At 42.0% G+C, this 15,689-nt stretch overlaps 1 protein-coding gene across 1 annotated transcript in view; it reads left to right on the top strand.

Annotated features, from left to right (window-relative positions):
- The window catches only part of SENP6 (SUMO1/sentrin specific peptidase 6), a gene marked incomplete at its 5' end in the record, with an annotated part of 145,185 nt that overhangs the window by 112,160 nt on the left and 17,336 nt on the right, over positions 1-15,689 (top strand). Inside the window, 2 exons of the mRNA XM_019520459.1 lie at positions 3,342-3,778; positions 14,452-14,555. Coding sequence (XP_019376004.1) covers positions 3,342-3,778; positions 14,452-14,555 — 541 coding nt within the window. The remainder of the gene's footprint in view (positions 1-3,341; positions 3,779-14,451; positions 14,556-15,689) is intronic.

Below are 15,689 nucleotides of genomic sequence, written 5' to 3'. Positions count from 1 at the left end.
CTGCTGTAAGGGCAGTGACAATTGTAACATGCTGTTGCAGGGCATGATGAAATTCTCTTGCAGTACTCAAGGAGTTGACTAAAGTAATTGTAAAAATATTAAGTGTTGTCTTTGGGGAAAGTGGAAGTCGAGTGAGATCTCAGCACTGGAAAAGGGCAAATATAGTTTGTATCTGTACAAACAGGAGGGCCCTAGGAAATTACAGACTGATCTGTCCAACTTTGATATATGGAAAGATGATGGAGTTATCATCAAAGAATATTTTTCCAAGTACCCAAAGGATAACAAAGTGATGAGTAACAGCCATCATTAATTTGACAAAAGCAAATTATGCCCAACCAAGCCTTGTAGGTGCAGGGGAGAGCAGTGGATGTAATAAATCTCAACTTTTTCAAAAGTAAAGCTAAGGAAGTAGAGTCCAGATCAGGGCTGTCCAAGTGTTGGCCCAAGGGCTTCAAAGGCCCCTAAGAGGTTAATATGCAACCTGAAGTCCAGCTACTGTTTCCTCCTATCATTCCCAATGCTGCTGCTCTGGGCTTTTCCTCCCTTCTCCAGTTTCCAATTTTTGCTCTTTCCCTGGTGGCCATAAGGCTAGCAGGGGCTTCATGGTACCTGGAGATCTCCTTTCTCCATAGTTTTTGTAAGTACCTCCACCTGTTTTTTAAAGTTGTATGTACTACAACAAGCAGAAACTAAAATACCCACGTTGCTGAACTCAAAGGGATTGCAATAGTATCAGGCATTGCTACCTGCTGTTAATCTTCCAAGTACACAAGGATGGTTACATGACAAAAATGCTAGACTGGGATTTTAGAGATTTGGATTCAATTCTTAACTGCTGTAAGCTGCTTGTGATGTGGGCAGTTGCTTAATCTTTCTGCCTCCGTACATCACTTATAAAAAGGGGTATAATTATTCCCTATGTCACAGCATTATCTTACAGATACATTTGTTTGTGAGGCATTCAGGTACTAATACAAGCCTATGTAGACCATTCTGTACCTGCTGAATGTGTAGCAAAACTAGTTTCTATCTTTGTCTTCAGAGGTATGGCTCCATAACCTACAGATCAATGGGTATGCAGAATCAAAGGGAACCTATGTTGATTCAGGTTCAGTTCATTCCAGTGAAGTGTGTGCTTTTTATGCAAGTGTCTGAAAAAGCCAGTTTTCAAAAATTCTTGAAACATGCCTTTTTCGTAGGCACTCAGTTTGACCATCTAAGTTCTAACTCTGATTACCTAATAAGGCTTGCATCACACTTTTTCTGTTCATGTCCCTGGCTTTGATGAAGGGGGCCTAGATAAAAATTGCATGTCATTTCTAAAACTACAGGATAGTTCTTGCATATCAGTTGTTCAAATCCTTCCACGCCCTGTGGCACACGTGCCATTTTATGTATTGCAGTGCTCAGGTTCCGTGCCAAAGTACCCCCATGAACTTGCAACCCCCAGGCGAATGCCATTTTCACTGGGGTGGCTACCTATTATTCAGTTTCCATGGTGACCAGAACTCTTATTCTAGTGGCCTGATACTGCAGGAACCAGAGCCTCATCACCTCAAAGATGCAGAAAATTTCTTCCTACTTTTGGAAAGTTTGTACCCTCTGCTTTGTATTCTCCTTTTCCAGCCACTCTGTCTCATTATGTTGACTAAACTGCATCTTGAAAGAAGTAGGGTGCAGGTTACTCCAGGGAACCCAGAGAGCCCCTGAACATCTCTGTTATGCAGTAGGAATTCTGTTGTTTGAATTTCTTTTCCACCTCTCGAAATATACTTCCAGTATACTTGAGCTGCACTTTTTTTTAGGAGATCCAGCCTGTCCTTGGTTTTCAGGATGGTCCCAGCTTATGTTTGTGTAATGGCATGATGGGATCTCATTTCCCCATCCCAACAATCACACCTCCTACCATTACACCTGTGCATGGCAGAAAGCATGATTTGGGATCAGAAATCAGATTCCAATCACATCATTACTACTGACCAGTGCAGGGGAAGTCCAGGATCATAAATCTAGGTTCTTCCTGCAGTAGCAAATTGAAAGACAAGTACTTGTACATTTAGCCAGGACCAGTGATCAGCTGATTGTCAGCTCTTGCCCTGGGACTGCCCCAGGGATTCAAACTGGTCCTGGTGTGGTCTGGGGCCAGGGCTGACAGCTCATCGTCAAAGCCCCATGCCTGACAACTCTGTCCCAGCTGCTGGGCATAGGGGATCAATGCACATTAACTGCAGCATAAATGTAATGTGTAGAGAGAACTGATATGCTGTATAAGTGGCTGACTTTTTTTATGGGGTTACTGGAGTTTGATCTCTGCTTCCAGAAAGTCTTCTCAAAATCCTACACAATTGTGGCTTGCAGCAGTTTTGTTGGGAACTGTGGGATAAAGAGCAAGGAAAAGTGATTGAAGGAAGATTTGTGAGAATACTTGATAGAACCAAATGGGCGATTTGGACTCAACTGTACTATGATGCCATTTTAAGATCATTTGATTTATTGATTCAACTGCTAATGATGGAAATCTCCAGCATAGAAAACTATAATTCAGAAGTTGAAGTAGTTAGTCATTTTCATTTAGATGCCAGTGAACTTTGCCAGGCTGTTTTACAAGTTGATGGTAATGCTTATGTTAAACACGGGAACAAATTGACATGTGAAATGTTTGCATTTGGCACAGCATTTACCTCCAGTAGCTTAATTTGTGCATTTGGAAGAAATGAGAGAATGGTGGAGTTTTCAGCATACCAAATACCACTTTCAACAACAATTTAGGAACCTAATTACCACTGACTGCTGAGAATTTGGTGCCTAATTTGGGGTCAGGGGGTGGCAGGGACCCACTAGTTAAAACCCTGATTCATCTATATAATGTATAGCTTGACTTTGTGTTTTAGTAAGTGACAGGACATTCTGGAGGAGGGAAGACAGTTGGCCATGTTAGCTGCAGGTCTGGCTAGCTGGGCTGCTAGCACTGAACCTATGTACAACCTTAAATTAGCTTACATTTAATCAATTCACACCATATAGAACAGAAGATTAATTAAAACCTCCCTGTTTTAAGCTTCAAAGAGGAAGAACTTTGAAGTATGAGCAAATTTAAAGGAAAACCCAGGTAGGTTCCTTTTTTAAAAAAATAATCGTATCTGACTAACAAATTTAGTAGTGAAAATCCTGCCTTTGGAGAGAGGATTGTGGACTCTTAAAGTAAATATGTTCAGGAAAGTGAAAAACAAATCAACCAGTCAGTTACCGCTAACTAGTTTTTATTTGCTTTTATTTAACCTTAAATATTAAGTAATGTATTTATTAATTGCTCTTAACTCATTTTTTTTTCTTTGTAGTGCCCACTGGTTTCTGGCTGTCATCTGTTTTCCTGGTTTAGAAAAATCCAGATATGAGCCAAATCCCCACTACCATGAAAATGCTGCAGTGCAGATAAAAGCCTCTTCAGAAAGAGAGATTAATTCTCCATCTCCTTTGCCAAATGAGTTTGATACTACTTCACAAAGCTCTCCTTCCAAGTCTACAGTAAAGAAGATGCTGAGCAAAAAGCATAATATGTGTTTACCTGAGCTGAACACTGAAACAGAGGACAGCGATTTACCATATTGTCGAAGAAGCCCTTGTAGGGGGAAAAGTGGTTTTAAAAAAGTAAACCAAATAGACAGTGACGCAGAAGAACCTGCGCCTGTGGAATCTGCATGTCATAAACTTGATCATAGGACTACAGATGAAAATGACATGCAGAGTGAATATAGAACCACCACACAACCTATGGGTATGTCATTTTACAAGTTTAGTGGAATGCTTAAGGGTAGAAGATGAATTACAGTAAGTTTGTCATAAGAAGCATGGTATCTCAGCTGTGCAACTTTTTTTTCCTTTCCCTACATTTTCTTTTGATACTTCTCACTTTAACATTTTTCTTCACCTTCAGTGTACGTGATGGGCAGGACTTCAAGAAATAAGTGCTGCGTGAGAGAGAGTGATCTCCTCATGGGATTAACACAGCTATATGGGTATTTCACAAACATTAATGGCCTTGTGCTAATTATTAAGATCCTAGAAAGAAATGGAGTTATTAAATTCCATTTTAAATGTGAGCACAGATTAAGTCATTTTCAGGATTGTTATCTCACTTTGAGTACCACAGTGGTGGACTGACCAACTAGATGTATACAACTTTGTTGGTTGGTTGTTGTGGTTCCCTCTCACCCCCCACACCCAGAAGTGTTAAACCTCTAAGCCCCCACTGTCCTCAATTATAGTTCTGAGAGCTCCACACTTGTGGAAATCAGTCCCTAGGTGATTCAAGCCAGGCACACACAAAATTAAGAGGCTAAAATTCTTCAGGTAATTGTCTACGTACACATTCTCATCTATGGGGTCTTGCACCCTGTGCTTTGACCAGAGGGTTTTTTGTTTTTGTTTTTTGCCTTGCCAGTATCCAAAGAGTGTGCATTCACCATGCCCCCTCCTATGCTCCAGTACTGAAAGGATAAAGGGCTGTGTGCACTTCTAGTTCCTCAATCTGGCTATAGACAGAACTGCTTGTGTGTCCTAGCAATTTCAAAACTTAGGAAGGACTACAGACCTGTACTACTTTTTTAAATATCTTCTATAGTTTTGTCTTCCCAGGAAACCTGTGTGAGGTAGTTTGTTTGTTTTTTTTCTTTCTGGGATAGCCTGCAGTCTCATCTGTCTTCCATTGGTTCCAACTTCTCCCTCTCGCATTTTTTCTCTGTCTCCTACCTCTGATCATTCATGCCAAGGAGAAACAGTCACCAGTAATGGGTGCTCCACTTCACCCAACACGGGTCCTGTTGCCAACACTGGCAGAACTCTCTCAATCTGAATGCTATCTAGGAACTTTCTCAAGCCCAGGTTCACAGCCACTTCTGGTACTGCACGCGTTCATGACAAGACAGGGACTGCATGGATTAATCAGCAGAACCTAACATTTCAGCACTATAGCTCCCAGCATAACCACCTGTACCTGTCTGGCCTTGGAGCTTTCAGTAGCTCCCTCAATAGTCCAGAGGGACACTTGTCTTTCAAAACCTGTACTCAGGTTCTGGAAGAAAAGTTTTTGTTTTTCCCTGAGTTGCAGTGACCATTCAGTATCCATAGCAAAAAAAAAAAAGACAGTCAAGGGAATACTTCTGTCCAAGACCCACTTTAGTTCAATCAACACCCAAATCCTCCATAGATATTGGGGGTTTCCACAAACTAATAGAAAGAGTCACAGACACTCTGAGAATCTTCCCCATAGAACATTTCAGAACAGTCAAATTCCCTGGCTGACATAGATTGCCATTTGGGTGTTGCAAGATGAACCTTGCCCATTAGTTGAGGCAATCATAGATTCAGCTAAGATGATGGATGGCAAAACCCCTGCATCTTGCCACTCAACTGCCAGGAAGGCAGATAAAAGGGACAAAATCCCTTCCAGGTCTACTGAGTTACCTGCAGACTCATCCTGACTCTTAATAGTTGTGGTAGGGAGTGAGAATCACAAGTTGAATAAGGACAAGAAAACCAGGAGACTGAGCCAGTTCAGCAAGAGGGACTGAGGAATGCATACACTTACAAGTTCACAGTGATCACTGGTGTCAATAACACCCTTATTGCATCCAGGGCATAGGTTTGTGTCTTGACTTAGAGTGTCTACTTCCGTGCCACCATTCATCCAATTCCTACATGAGCTTCCAATTCAGAATGATTAACCCCCAGGCTCTCCTGGTCAGTGTGATTTTTGAGACTATAGAAAGATGGAATCTCATGCTTCAGAGGTGCGAGGATGACTATCTGCGATATGAAGGGCCCTATGGTGGGTGCAGAACAGCTGTGGCAGCTGTGATATGTTGTGAGGTTTGTGCTTCCTGAAAGAGATCCATGCTACTGTGAAGGCCCACTTTTCAAAGGCATGGTTCTCTTCTGTACTGGGTGCCTTTGCAGAAGTGACTTCTCCCTGGCAGCCGCAGGAGCTTGGCTACGTGAGGCCTGCTGGCACTGAGGCAGTGGTGTGCGATGGGACTCCAAATGCACCTGGCACTGCTGTCTGTGTGAGGGTCCACCCCTCCGACTCAGGACGGCAGCACAGGCTGTGCGGGGAGCGAGGCTGCAGGTAGGAGCTGTGGGCATGGGAGTGAAGTGCGTGGGAATAAGAAGATCCTTAGGCAGGCAGGAGGCATATTTGCAAAACAAACAAAAGAAAGGTTTATGTCAGTAGCTTAAAATGCCTTGCACTGTTAGTAAATATCAGTTATTGGATCAGCATTGGCTGATGTGGTTGATTAACCATCAGCTGTTGGTATCGGCCAAGAAAAATCTTCATTGGTGCACCCCTATCTGTAACCTGTTCTTTTGCCACTGTTGGTTGCTCAACTCCCAGGTGCAGTAGTCTGGGAGATGACCTTGCCTGGGAAGACTGAGGTGAAAAAGCATCGAGTACTTCAGCCTTTTCTGCATGCTCTGTCACTAGATTTATCTCCACGCTTTCCCTCATCCTCCTCTTGTTGCTGACATACTTGTAGAAACCCTTTTTGTTACCCTTCACATCCCTTGCTAGCTGCAACTCCAGTTGGCCTTTGTGACTTCATCCTTGCATGCCAAGCAATACTCCTATACTCCTCCTTAGTTGTTTGCCCAAGATTCCACTTCTTATAAGCTTCCTTTTTGGGTTTTAGCATACTGAAGAGTTTGCTAAGCTAACCTGGTCTTCTGCCCTACAAGCTAGTATTCCTGCACATTGGGATGGCTTGTTTCTGCACCCTGAGTAAGGTTTCTCTAAAGTTCAGCCAGCTCTCCTGGACTCCTCTCCCTCTCACACTGGCCTCCCATAGGATCCTGCCCATGAGTTCCCTGAATGAGTCAAAGTCTGCTTTTCTGAAGTCCAGGGTCCTTACTCTTCTGTTCTTCCTACCTTTGCTCAGGATCCTGAACTCAAGCACCTCGTGGTTGCGGCTGCCCATGTTGCCATCGACTACTACATTCTCCACCAATCCTTCCCTGTTTGTAAGCAGCAGGTCGAGAAGAGCACGGCCACAATTGGCCACTCCAGCATGTGCACCAGGAAGTTGTCCCCAACACTGTCCAAGAACTTTCGGGATTGCCTGTGCACTGCTGAATGTCAGGGTCCCCCATGAGAACCAGGACCTGTGATTGGGAAACTTCCATTAGCTGTTTGAAGAAAGCCTCATCCACCACATCCTCCTGGTCTGGTGGTCTACAGCAGACCCTCCGCCACGACATTTCCTTTGTTGCTTTTCCCTCTGACCCCAACCCAGAAACTTTCAGCAGACCTATCTCCAGTTTCATACTGGAGCTCTGAGCAATCCATATGGTTCTTAGATAAAGTGCAACTTGTCCTTATTTTCTCATGCTTGTCCTTCCTGAACAGTTTGTACCCATCTGTGACAGTGCTCCAGTTAAGCGAGCTCCCACCAACTCTGTTATTTTCAATTACATCTGTTAGTTCCATGACTGTGCAAGGACTTTTTCAATTCTTCCTGCTCGTTTCCCAGGCTCCTTGCATTTGTGTACAGACATCTGAGGTAACTAGCCAATTGCCCTAGTTTCTCAGAAAGAAAATGAGAACACCTCCCTTGTTGCCCCCTTCTGTTTGCGCTTCCTCCAAGTCACCCACTTCCATCAGGGCTTTGGTTTCCATCCCCTGGTGCAACTAGTTTAAAGTTGTCCTCACTAGCTTACTGAGCCTGTCTATAAGGATGCTTTTCCTTCTTGTCATCAGGTGGATCTCATTTCTTCCTGGCAATCCTTCTTGGAACATCATCCTTTGGTCATCCTTGTTGGCAACACCGTCTGTGCAGCCATGCATTGATCTTCAGGATGCACCTGCTTCTGCTCAGGCCCTTCTCGTTGACTTGAAGTATCAAGGAGATTACCACCTGAGCCTCCATCCCCTTCACCTGGACCCAGAGCCCTATAGTCACTTTTGATCTTCTCAGGCAGTATCATTGGTGCCCACATGAATGAGCAGCATGGGATAGTAGTCAGAGGGCTGAATAAGTCTCAGTAATCCTTCCATGACATTTTGGATCCTGGCTCTGGGCAATGAGCAGACCACCTGAGACAACAAGTCCAGCCAACTCGCGAGTCCAGACCAGCTGACTTTGAGAGGAAGGAAGATGTTCTGTTCCATCTACTGTATAGCCTAAATGCTAGATGGCTTTCTCAGGTAGTGAGAATGCTTGATCCAAGCTAAGAATGTTCTCGTCCACAGTAGAAAGGACTGTCAGGCATACCTGCTTGATGAAGCAGAACAGATTTTCATCTTGTTGTTAGGCATGGAAGATAATCTTAGCCAGGCCTTTTATGGACCTCAGATATGCTGATCGTCCTCTCATCTCAGTTCATCTCTCTGGCAGGTCTTTAGGCATCTCACCTGCTAGTCAGTTTTTCACTGAAGGGCCTCAGTTTCCCTAAGGTCCTGTCCAGTAATTTTTTCTCAAAGTGAGCAATCTAATTCTGCAATAGGACCTAAATTTGTTTCTCTTATCCCTAACGAGCGGGCCATATGAGCCTATGATAATGTGTTCCCTTGTTCACTTTCCATGAAAACAAGCTTTCTAATAGTGTTTTTGTTGGTAAGGAGAGTGTGTGAGATACAAGCTCTTATGGCAAAACCCCCATATGGTACCACCTTTTCCACAGAGAAGGTGACCTTGAGGACTAACACCCAGTTTCCAACTGTGCCCTCAAGCATTCATTTGGGGCAACAGGCCAACTGCTGGTGCTTATTCTTACTGAAAATTTTGTCCTGCTGACTTCACAGAACCAGGTTGCTCAGAAAGTTTCCATGGCTTATTGGATCAATAGCTAAGAAATGTAAAGGCACAATGATACCAGCCCACCGGTAGCAAACAAATCTATAGCTGTACAAAGCTGTGCTATGAAACTGCTAAGAGCTCATTCCACCAAACCCAGCTTACTTCCATAGTAGCATAATGACCCTGTAAGTAACATCTCCAGGGCCACCAGCTAGTGTTTCATGAACACCTTTTGCAAAATCATCACACAATTGCAGAAGCCTCTGCCAGATGCTGTGATTAGAAGAGAAAGTACTTCAATTCAATTACTCAATTTAAGGTAGGGTGCCCATATGTCACATTGTCACCAGGATAGTCCCATTTTAAACGCCTGTCCCTGGGCATCCCATCATTTTGGGCTCATATGTTCATGTCATTTTCTGGGGCACAGTTGTATAATTGAACCCCCTCCCACAAATGAGAATATGCATATGGGTAATGCATCTTGAAGAACTCTAGCTGTTGGTAAGTAACTTCACTTTTGTAGTTGCTTGGAAATACTTTGTGCTATTGCCCTTACCCATCATTGCATAGCAGTGTGGGGCAAATATTTTTTCAAACATGCCTTAATCACATGAGCAACCTTTTGTATTGTTCCAACCCCTGCCTCATCAGCTTCATACCTCACAAATTCTGAGCAAATGAACCAAACAAGAGACTCATTTGCATCCTGCAGCCCAAATTTGTTTACTACATATAATAGACTTATTTTAGGAAAAGAAAAAAAAACCCACACAAGTACAAAATGTAGGATAACTGGCTTGGCAGTAGCACGGCTAGAAAGGGTGCTACTAGGATGAAAAAGCAAATGCATGAACAAAACCATTTGTATGCAAGACATGGCAAGACTTTATTCAGGATTGGTTAGGTCTCCTCCTAAATACCACATTCAATTTTGGGTACTGTATTTTAAGAAGTAGGGAAAAAACAATGAAAGGATTCACAGGCAAGTGATGAAGATAAAGGAAAAGGACTGGAAAGTTGAGTAAAGACTGGAGAAACTTCTTAGCAGCTTGGAGGATCTAGATCACTTAAGATTTATTTCAGATCTTTATTTCAGGGTCATTTCTGTGGTTCTCTTTTGAACTTTTCCAAGAGTTTTTCCACTTCCTTGAAGTGGGGTTACCAGAACTGGACATAGTGTTCTAGTAAAAGTCTTACTGCTTTTTTTCCCCTTAAAAATGGAAGCCACAAGAGCATAATTACTCTGTTCTCTCTTGGTGTTCTCCTGCTTCTCTAAAAATTTATTTAGTGTGTCCTGTCCTTGACTCTTTGCACCAGCTTTCTGTGAGGGCCCCAGAGGACTCTGTCCTTGGTGATTCGTATCTTCTCCCTTTTCACTTGATTTTCAAGTAATCGGGCAGTCTCATCTGCAAACACAAATTCAGCTACCATCACTAAAGATGATCCCAGATCTCCATCCATACTCCAGACAGGTTTCCTCCTCAGATATCATCTTGTTTTTCTGACATTTCTTGACATACACCTGATCATCACCTCAGGTTCACCATAGCTAGAAAAGCCCTTGTAATCTGCTGCCAATCTATTCTTTGTAATTGCTGTGGGACACTTTCATTCTTCTTCTGCAACCTGGGCATCCTCTTTTTTTTACTTTGAAGTTCTCTGAATTCAGCTTCAAGTTCTAAGTCTTTGATGTTTGGGGTGTTCTGTTGTCTGTTCCCACCTGCTGCACCCCCTGCCCCTCCTTATCCCCTCCACCTAACCTAAGATGGAGGGCCTTTTGTATTCATCCGTATACCTAAAACTCTTGTCCAGACTCTCATCACTTCTCAGTTAGTGCAACATTCTTTTTCTCTGACAAATGCTATTTTTCCCTTTCATATCCTCCCAGAGGGCTGCTGTTTCTAAGCTGGTTGCTTTAACAGTATTACCCCTTCCTTGGTCTCCCTCTGCTGACTTAGTCTTCTTTATAACATTCAAGATCAAGTAACTCTTACTTTTGAAAGTCCTTTTCATCTTACCTTCACCCGCCTATCCTTGTTTATTCACTATACTGAAGTCAAATTCTGTCTCCAGTCAACCAGTGATACAGTCTCTGTTGTTTGTTTGTTTTTCAAACAAGCACCTTCATGCTGCTCTTCCAAAAAGGGACAAGCTTCTTGTGAACATCAGTACTACTACCTTGTTGTCCCCCATCAACAACCCCTTTGTTAATTCCCTCTTTAAACCAGTCTCTTCTTATGATGTTTACCAAAAATTGACAGTGCTTAGACTTCTAATATGCTGAGACTGCTACCTACTTATGCTGATCAATATTATCCAGTGTTCTCTCTCTTGCTTTTTTTTCTTCACAGTCAGATTGAAAAAATACAGCCCTTAGTGGGATCTTGTTCCATAAGCAAGGCCTCTACATGCCACTCAATATTAATAATAAATCCTTGCTCTATTTTATATTTCCCTTTATATACATTCAAAGATTGTATTAACTATTTTTGTTCTGGCGTTGAATCAAGAGGTTGTATTAAGGTAAGCATCCCCAGTTCTTTTCTCTAATTTGCTGCTTTATGAGAGATTGTATGCCATACTGTGGGTATAGCATACGTTCTTTGTTCTCAGTTGGCTTGTTACCTTAGGATCATTTACCATTTTTATTAGTTTATTCAGTGAATATGCTGCCCTTCCTGATTAAGTTCAGGGTGGTCTATAATTAGAGAAGCAGAATACTTATAAAACAGGAGAACAAAAAAACCCAACTTAAATGGGACTAGAATATAAACATAAGACAGTGACACCTCTGCCCCTAACAATATATTGGCCTAGCTTTTTGCTAAATATCTGACCAAATAGGAAAGTCTTGCAGAACTTCAGAAAAATGTCTGGACCTGAGCTCTGGCAGGCTTCAGGGGAGAGAATTCCAAACTTGAGGAGCACCTGCTGGGAATGACCTTGCATGCATTTTCAGCAAGCAGACTTGGCATATTGATGGTACTTGTGGAAAGTTGCTCTCAGCTCACTGCAAGGGATATGATGGGGCCTAAGGGAGAGGTGTAGTCCCTTGCATAGTAGGGCTTAGACCATTTGGGGCAGTGATCCTTACCCAGGGTGTTGTCGCAGGATCCTTTCAAGGATGCTATGAGGTGCGACCAATGTTATCATTGTTAAGTGTGCAAACATGATTCACAGGATAAAACTGAGATGTTTCATATAGGAATCTATGATGTTACAAAATATTTTGTACTTGTTAGGGTTGTTCTGGGTTCTTTGCGGAAGAATAATTGCTCTATTACTTTTTCGAGTCAAAAAATGAATGAAAACTAAGCTGCCATTTTCTGAAGGGTTCCTCAAGCCTGTCAAGGGATGCCTTGAATCTAAAATCTGTAAAGCTTTCATTCCAAGCTCATTTTCATATGTTTTTAAATTCCTGAAAATTAGACATCTTAGTATATAAAACTTTCTTTTCTAACCCCAGGTCAAACTGTTAGCATAAGTTGAGTAGTGAATGCGTCATCAGATGAGTTAGTAGTAAAAACAAGAAAATAGTCTCAACAAAATACTCGTTTTAGGTTAGAAGAGTAAGTCTTGACTAGGCAGTCTACTTTAAGGCTATCCTTTTGTTATATCATTTGTAAATTAGGCCCAATGATACTTTAACCCAGCTGCAGAAAAATATTAGTAATAATAATATTACTATTAATTTACCAATAATAAACACTAGTAATATTTTGTGTTTGGTAGCCAGGCATGATGGATGGAGGAAAGAAGGCATGGAAAGGTTAATTCATGTGCCTGGAAAAGCATGGTGATTGAATGGGGTAGGCACATCTTGAGTTTCAGTGGTTTGTATCTCTAAATTACTAAATATTTTTGCCATCTTACATTTAAAATGTGGGTATTTATTTGCCTATTTGTCAGGAGCAGAGAGACTACAGCAAATAACACTGGTGGGGAAGGGACCTTCTAGGTCTCAGTTCAGCTCCCTGCTGTCATGGACAACCATGCCATATCCCTTTCACAGACTGATCAAATTTCATCCTAAATGGAGTAGTTTTTTTGAGGGGTGGGGGGGGCAGGGAAGGAAGAGTAGAGTTTCTTTAGAGGTTTTTTATGCCCTGCTATTATTTTTAAATTGTTCCAAAACCTCACTCTTACAGCTAGACCATGTGTTCTAATTTCTAGCCTAAATGTGTTTTAGGACAACTTGCACTCATTTGTTCTTATACCAAAACTTTTGTTAGTTTAAATAGATCTTTTTTCCAGACCTTTGGCTTTGAATCCTTACTAAGTTTATATACCAGTCTTATCCTTCTTAGCCTTTGTGTTGCTAGGCCAGAGTAGCCAATCTCTTGTTGATCTCTGATCAAATAGGTTCTTCGTTTCCCTTATCAATGTCATAGCACTGCTCTACCCTTCCTCCTCTTGGAATACATCTTCCTTGAATATTGTTGATCAGAATGGTACAATGGCACTAATACTTTCCTGTTGCTACTGGAAATACCTCCTGATATATCCCAAGATTGCACGTTGCTTTTTCCAGCTATTTCATATTTGTAGCCCTCAGTCGATCTGCTTTTCATAATAGTGAGATTAAACTAAAGATTGTTTTTTACACACCTCTTTCTTCTCCCCCACCTCATTGTCTTAAATACAGGTAGTAATTTATTCTTTTCTAGTTATTTGGTACCAGTTGATAAATTCATTAAAATACCGATAAGGCATACATTGCTGGCAAATCAGAGTGATTTGCCAAGTGTTGTTTGTTTTGTTTTTCGCTGATGGCATAAACATGCATGTAGGTTAGTTTCATTTTCTCATGTAGGTCTCAGGATTCTTTATGCAACAGTAGAAGTGTTTCAATTATAGATCAAGGCTAGATGCAGACATTCAGAAACCCCAAGGCAACATCAATCTAAGTTGCATGGTTTTCTGTAAGTGGTAGAGATTATATTGGTAGCAAACAGAACACACATTGCCCTTTGTGGGGGAGTAAATCTTAGATTGGGTTCCACCATTTTTTTAACCAGTCTGTGTGTGCGGAACTTCTATTCTGTTATGAGTACAGACCAGTTTCAATCACTAAGACCATTAAAAGTGTAATGTCTGTACCTAGCCCAAGTGTTGGAAGAAACATTTCACTTAGGGTATGTCTACATGATCGAAGCTAATACCAAGCCAAGAGAAGGCTGAGAGAAGGTCTGGTGGTTGTTTACAAACTCACCAGGGAGGACCAGTGGGAATTGAGGAAGGCTTTGTTCTCCCGGGCACCACCTGGGGTTACTAGGAACAATAGCTACAAACTGTTAGAGAGAAGGTTCAGGCTGGACATCAGGAGACATTACTTTACAGTTAGGGCTGCCAGGCTCTGGAATAGACTCCCAAGAGAGTCCTACCTTGTGGGGTGTTCAAGAGGAGGCTGGACAGATATTTGGCTGCAGTGATATGACCCCAGCACCCGTTCCCACCCGGGATGGGGGGTCAGACCTGATGGTGTGTTTAGGTCCCTTCCGACCCTAAGCACCATGATACTATGATGTAGAATAAAGTTCTTCTAGCTCAGAATGAGGAAGCTCAGATACTAGTGATAGCACCTAAGTGTAATGTGTAGTAATAAAAATGTTGTAGATGATATTTTTAAAATATGCTACTGCTTATGCTTATACAGATGGCTTGCACAAAATTAGGCTAAACTACAGTGAAGACTCAGCTGATGGCAGTAAAGTAAATGAAGATGACCTTATAGATTTTTCTGAAGATCAAGATAACCAGGTAAAGAGCTTAATAACTTCATTTGAATATGTGCCCATTTCCAGATGAAGAGCCTTTAAAAGCTGAATGTGAAATAGATAGACTGGTTGTTCATTATCTTGCTTAGCTTGTCAAGGGTGCAGTTGCTTGGTCTTGCACGAAATGGGAAATCAGGTGCTATATTTCAGCTAAATCAACCTACATCATTGTAACTTATGAAAGTACAGTGATGTAGGATGATTTAGCTGGGGTTTCAAGAGACCTTCGTTTTCTCCACTTTCATCTGGATAATAGGTCATGCAGTTTCTTAGAAAGAGAAAACCTTCGTTGGGTGATGTTAGCATGTTCTTTTGCTGTGGGTTTTTCCTCCTTCCACTCCCCCCGCCGGTAATACGTTCAGGGTTGCCATATGTCAGTAAATCTACAGACAGTCAGTAAAATAATCAGGCTAAAAATGCTTCTCTGTAAAATCATTTAAAAATATTAAGTGGTCCGTAAAAACAAAACGGAGTTTGATTGAAACTCCATGGTCAGTAAGAAGCTGGAGGCAGTGTTGAAGAAGAATAGCACAGCTTCACAACCAGGGATCTAAGTGGGAATGCTACACCCTGCAGGGAGTCTTTTTTCAGGGGTTTGTAGCCTTTCCCCCTAGCCATGTGCTGCTGCTGAGTCCTGTTGACTGCCTGTAGTCCTGCAGGTAGGCTTCTTTTAGGGGAGGGTTTGTGCTGGAATGGAGGGATTGAGGCCAGCAGGAGTAAGGCCAGGAGGGAGGGAGGTAGACTGGGCAGAGGGGCAGCACGGGGAAGGGTGTGTTTGTGGACATTAGAGTGTTGGGGGTGAGTAGAGGACCCCTGGAATGGAGGCACTGCTGCTGTCAAGCAGAGTTTCCAACCCAAGAGTTCTTTTTGTACATTTTTTTTTTTTACTGGCAGTCAAACTTTTTTTTATTATGTTTGTTAGCAGTGTGTTCAAAACCTTTAGATTTGAATCCAGCCCTTGTAACTGGCAACAAGACAGAAGAGTGGCACTTACATTATGTAAAACATGCATCAATACAAAAATCTTTTGTATTTACTGTTTTGACTGGCAACCGAGTAAAAATATTTGGTTGCCAGTCAAAAATTTGCAGATTGTCAGTTAAAAAAAAAAAAAAAA

Source organism: Gavialis gangeticus, unplaced genomic scaffold, assembly GCF_001723915.1.
Source record: "Gavialis gangeticus isolate Ggan-Ray unplaced genomic scaffold, GavGan_comp1, whole genome shotgun sequence".
NCBI lineage: Eukaryota > Metazoa > Chordata > Crocodylia > Gavialidae > Gavialis > Gavialis gangeticus.
The sequence above is the reverse complement of the archived record's forward strand: the minus strand, read 5'-3'. Positions and strand labels throughout refer to the sequence as shown.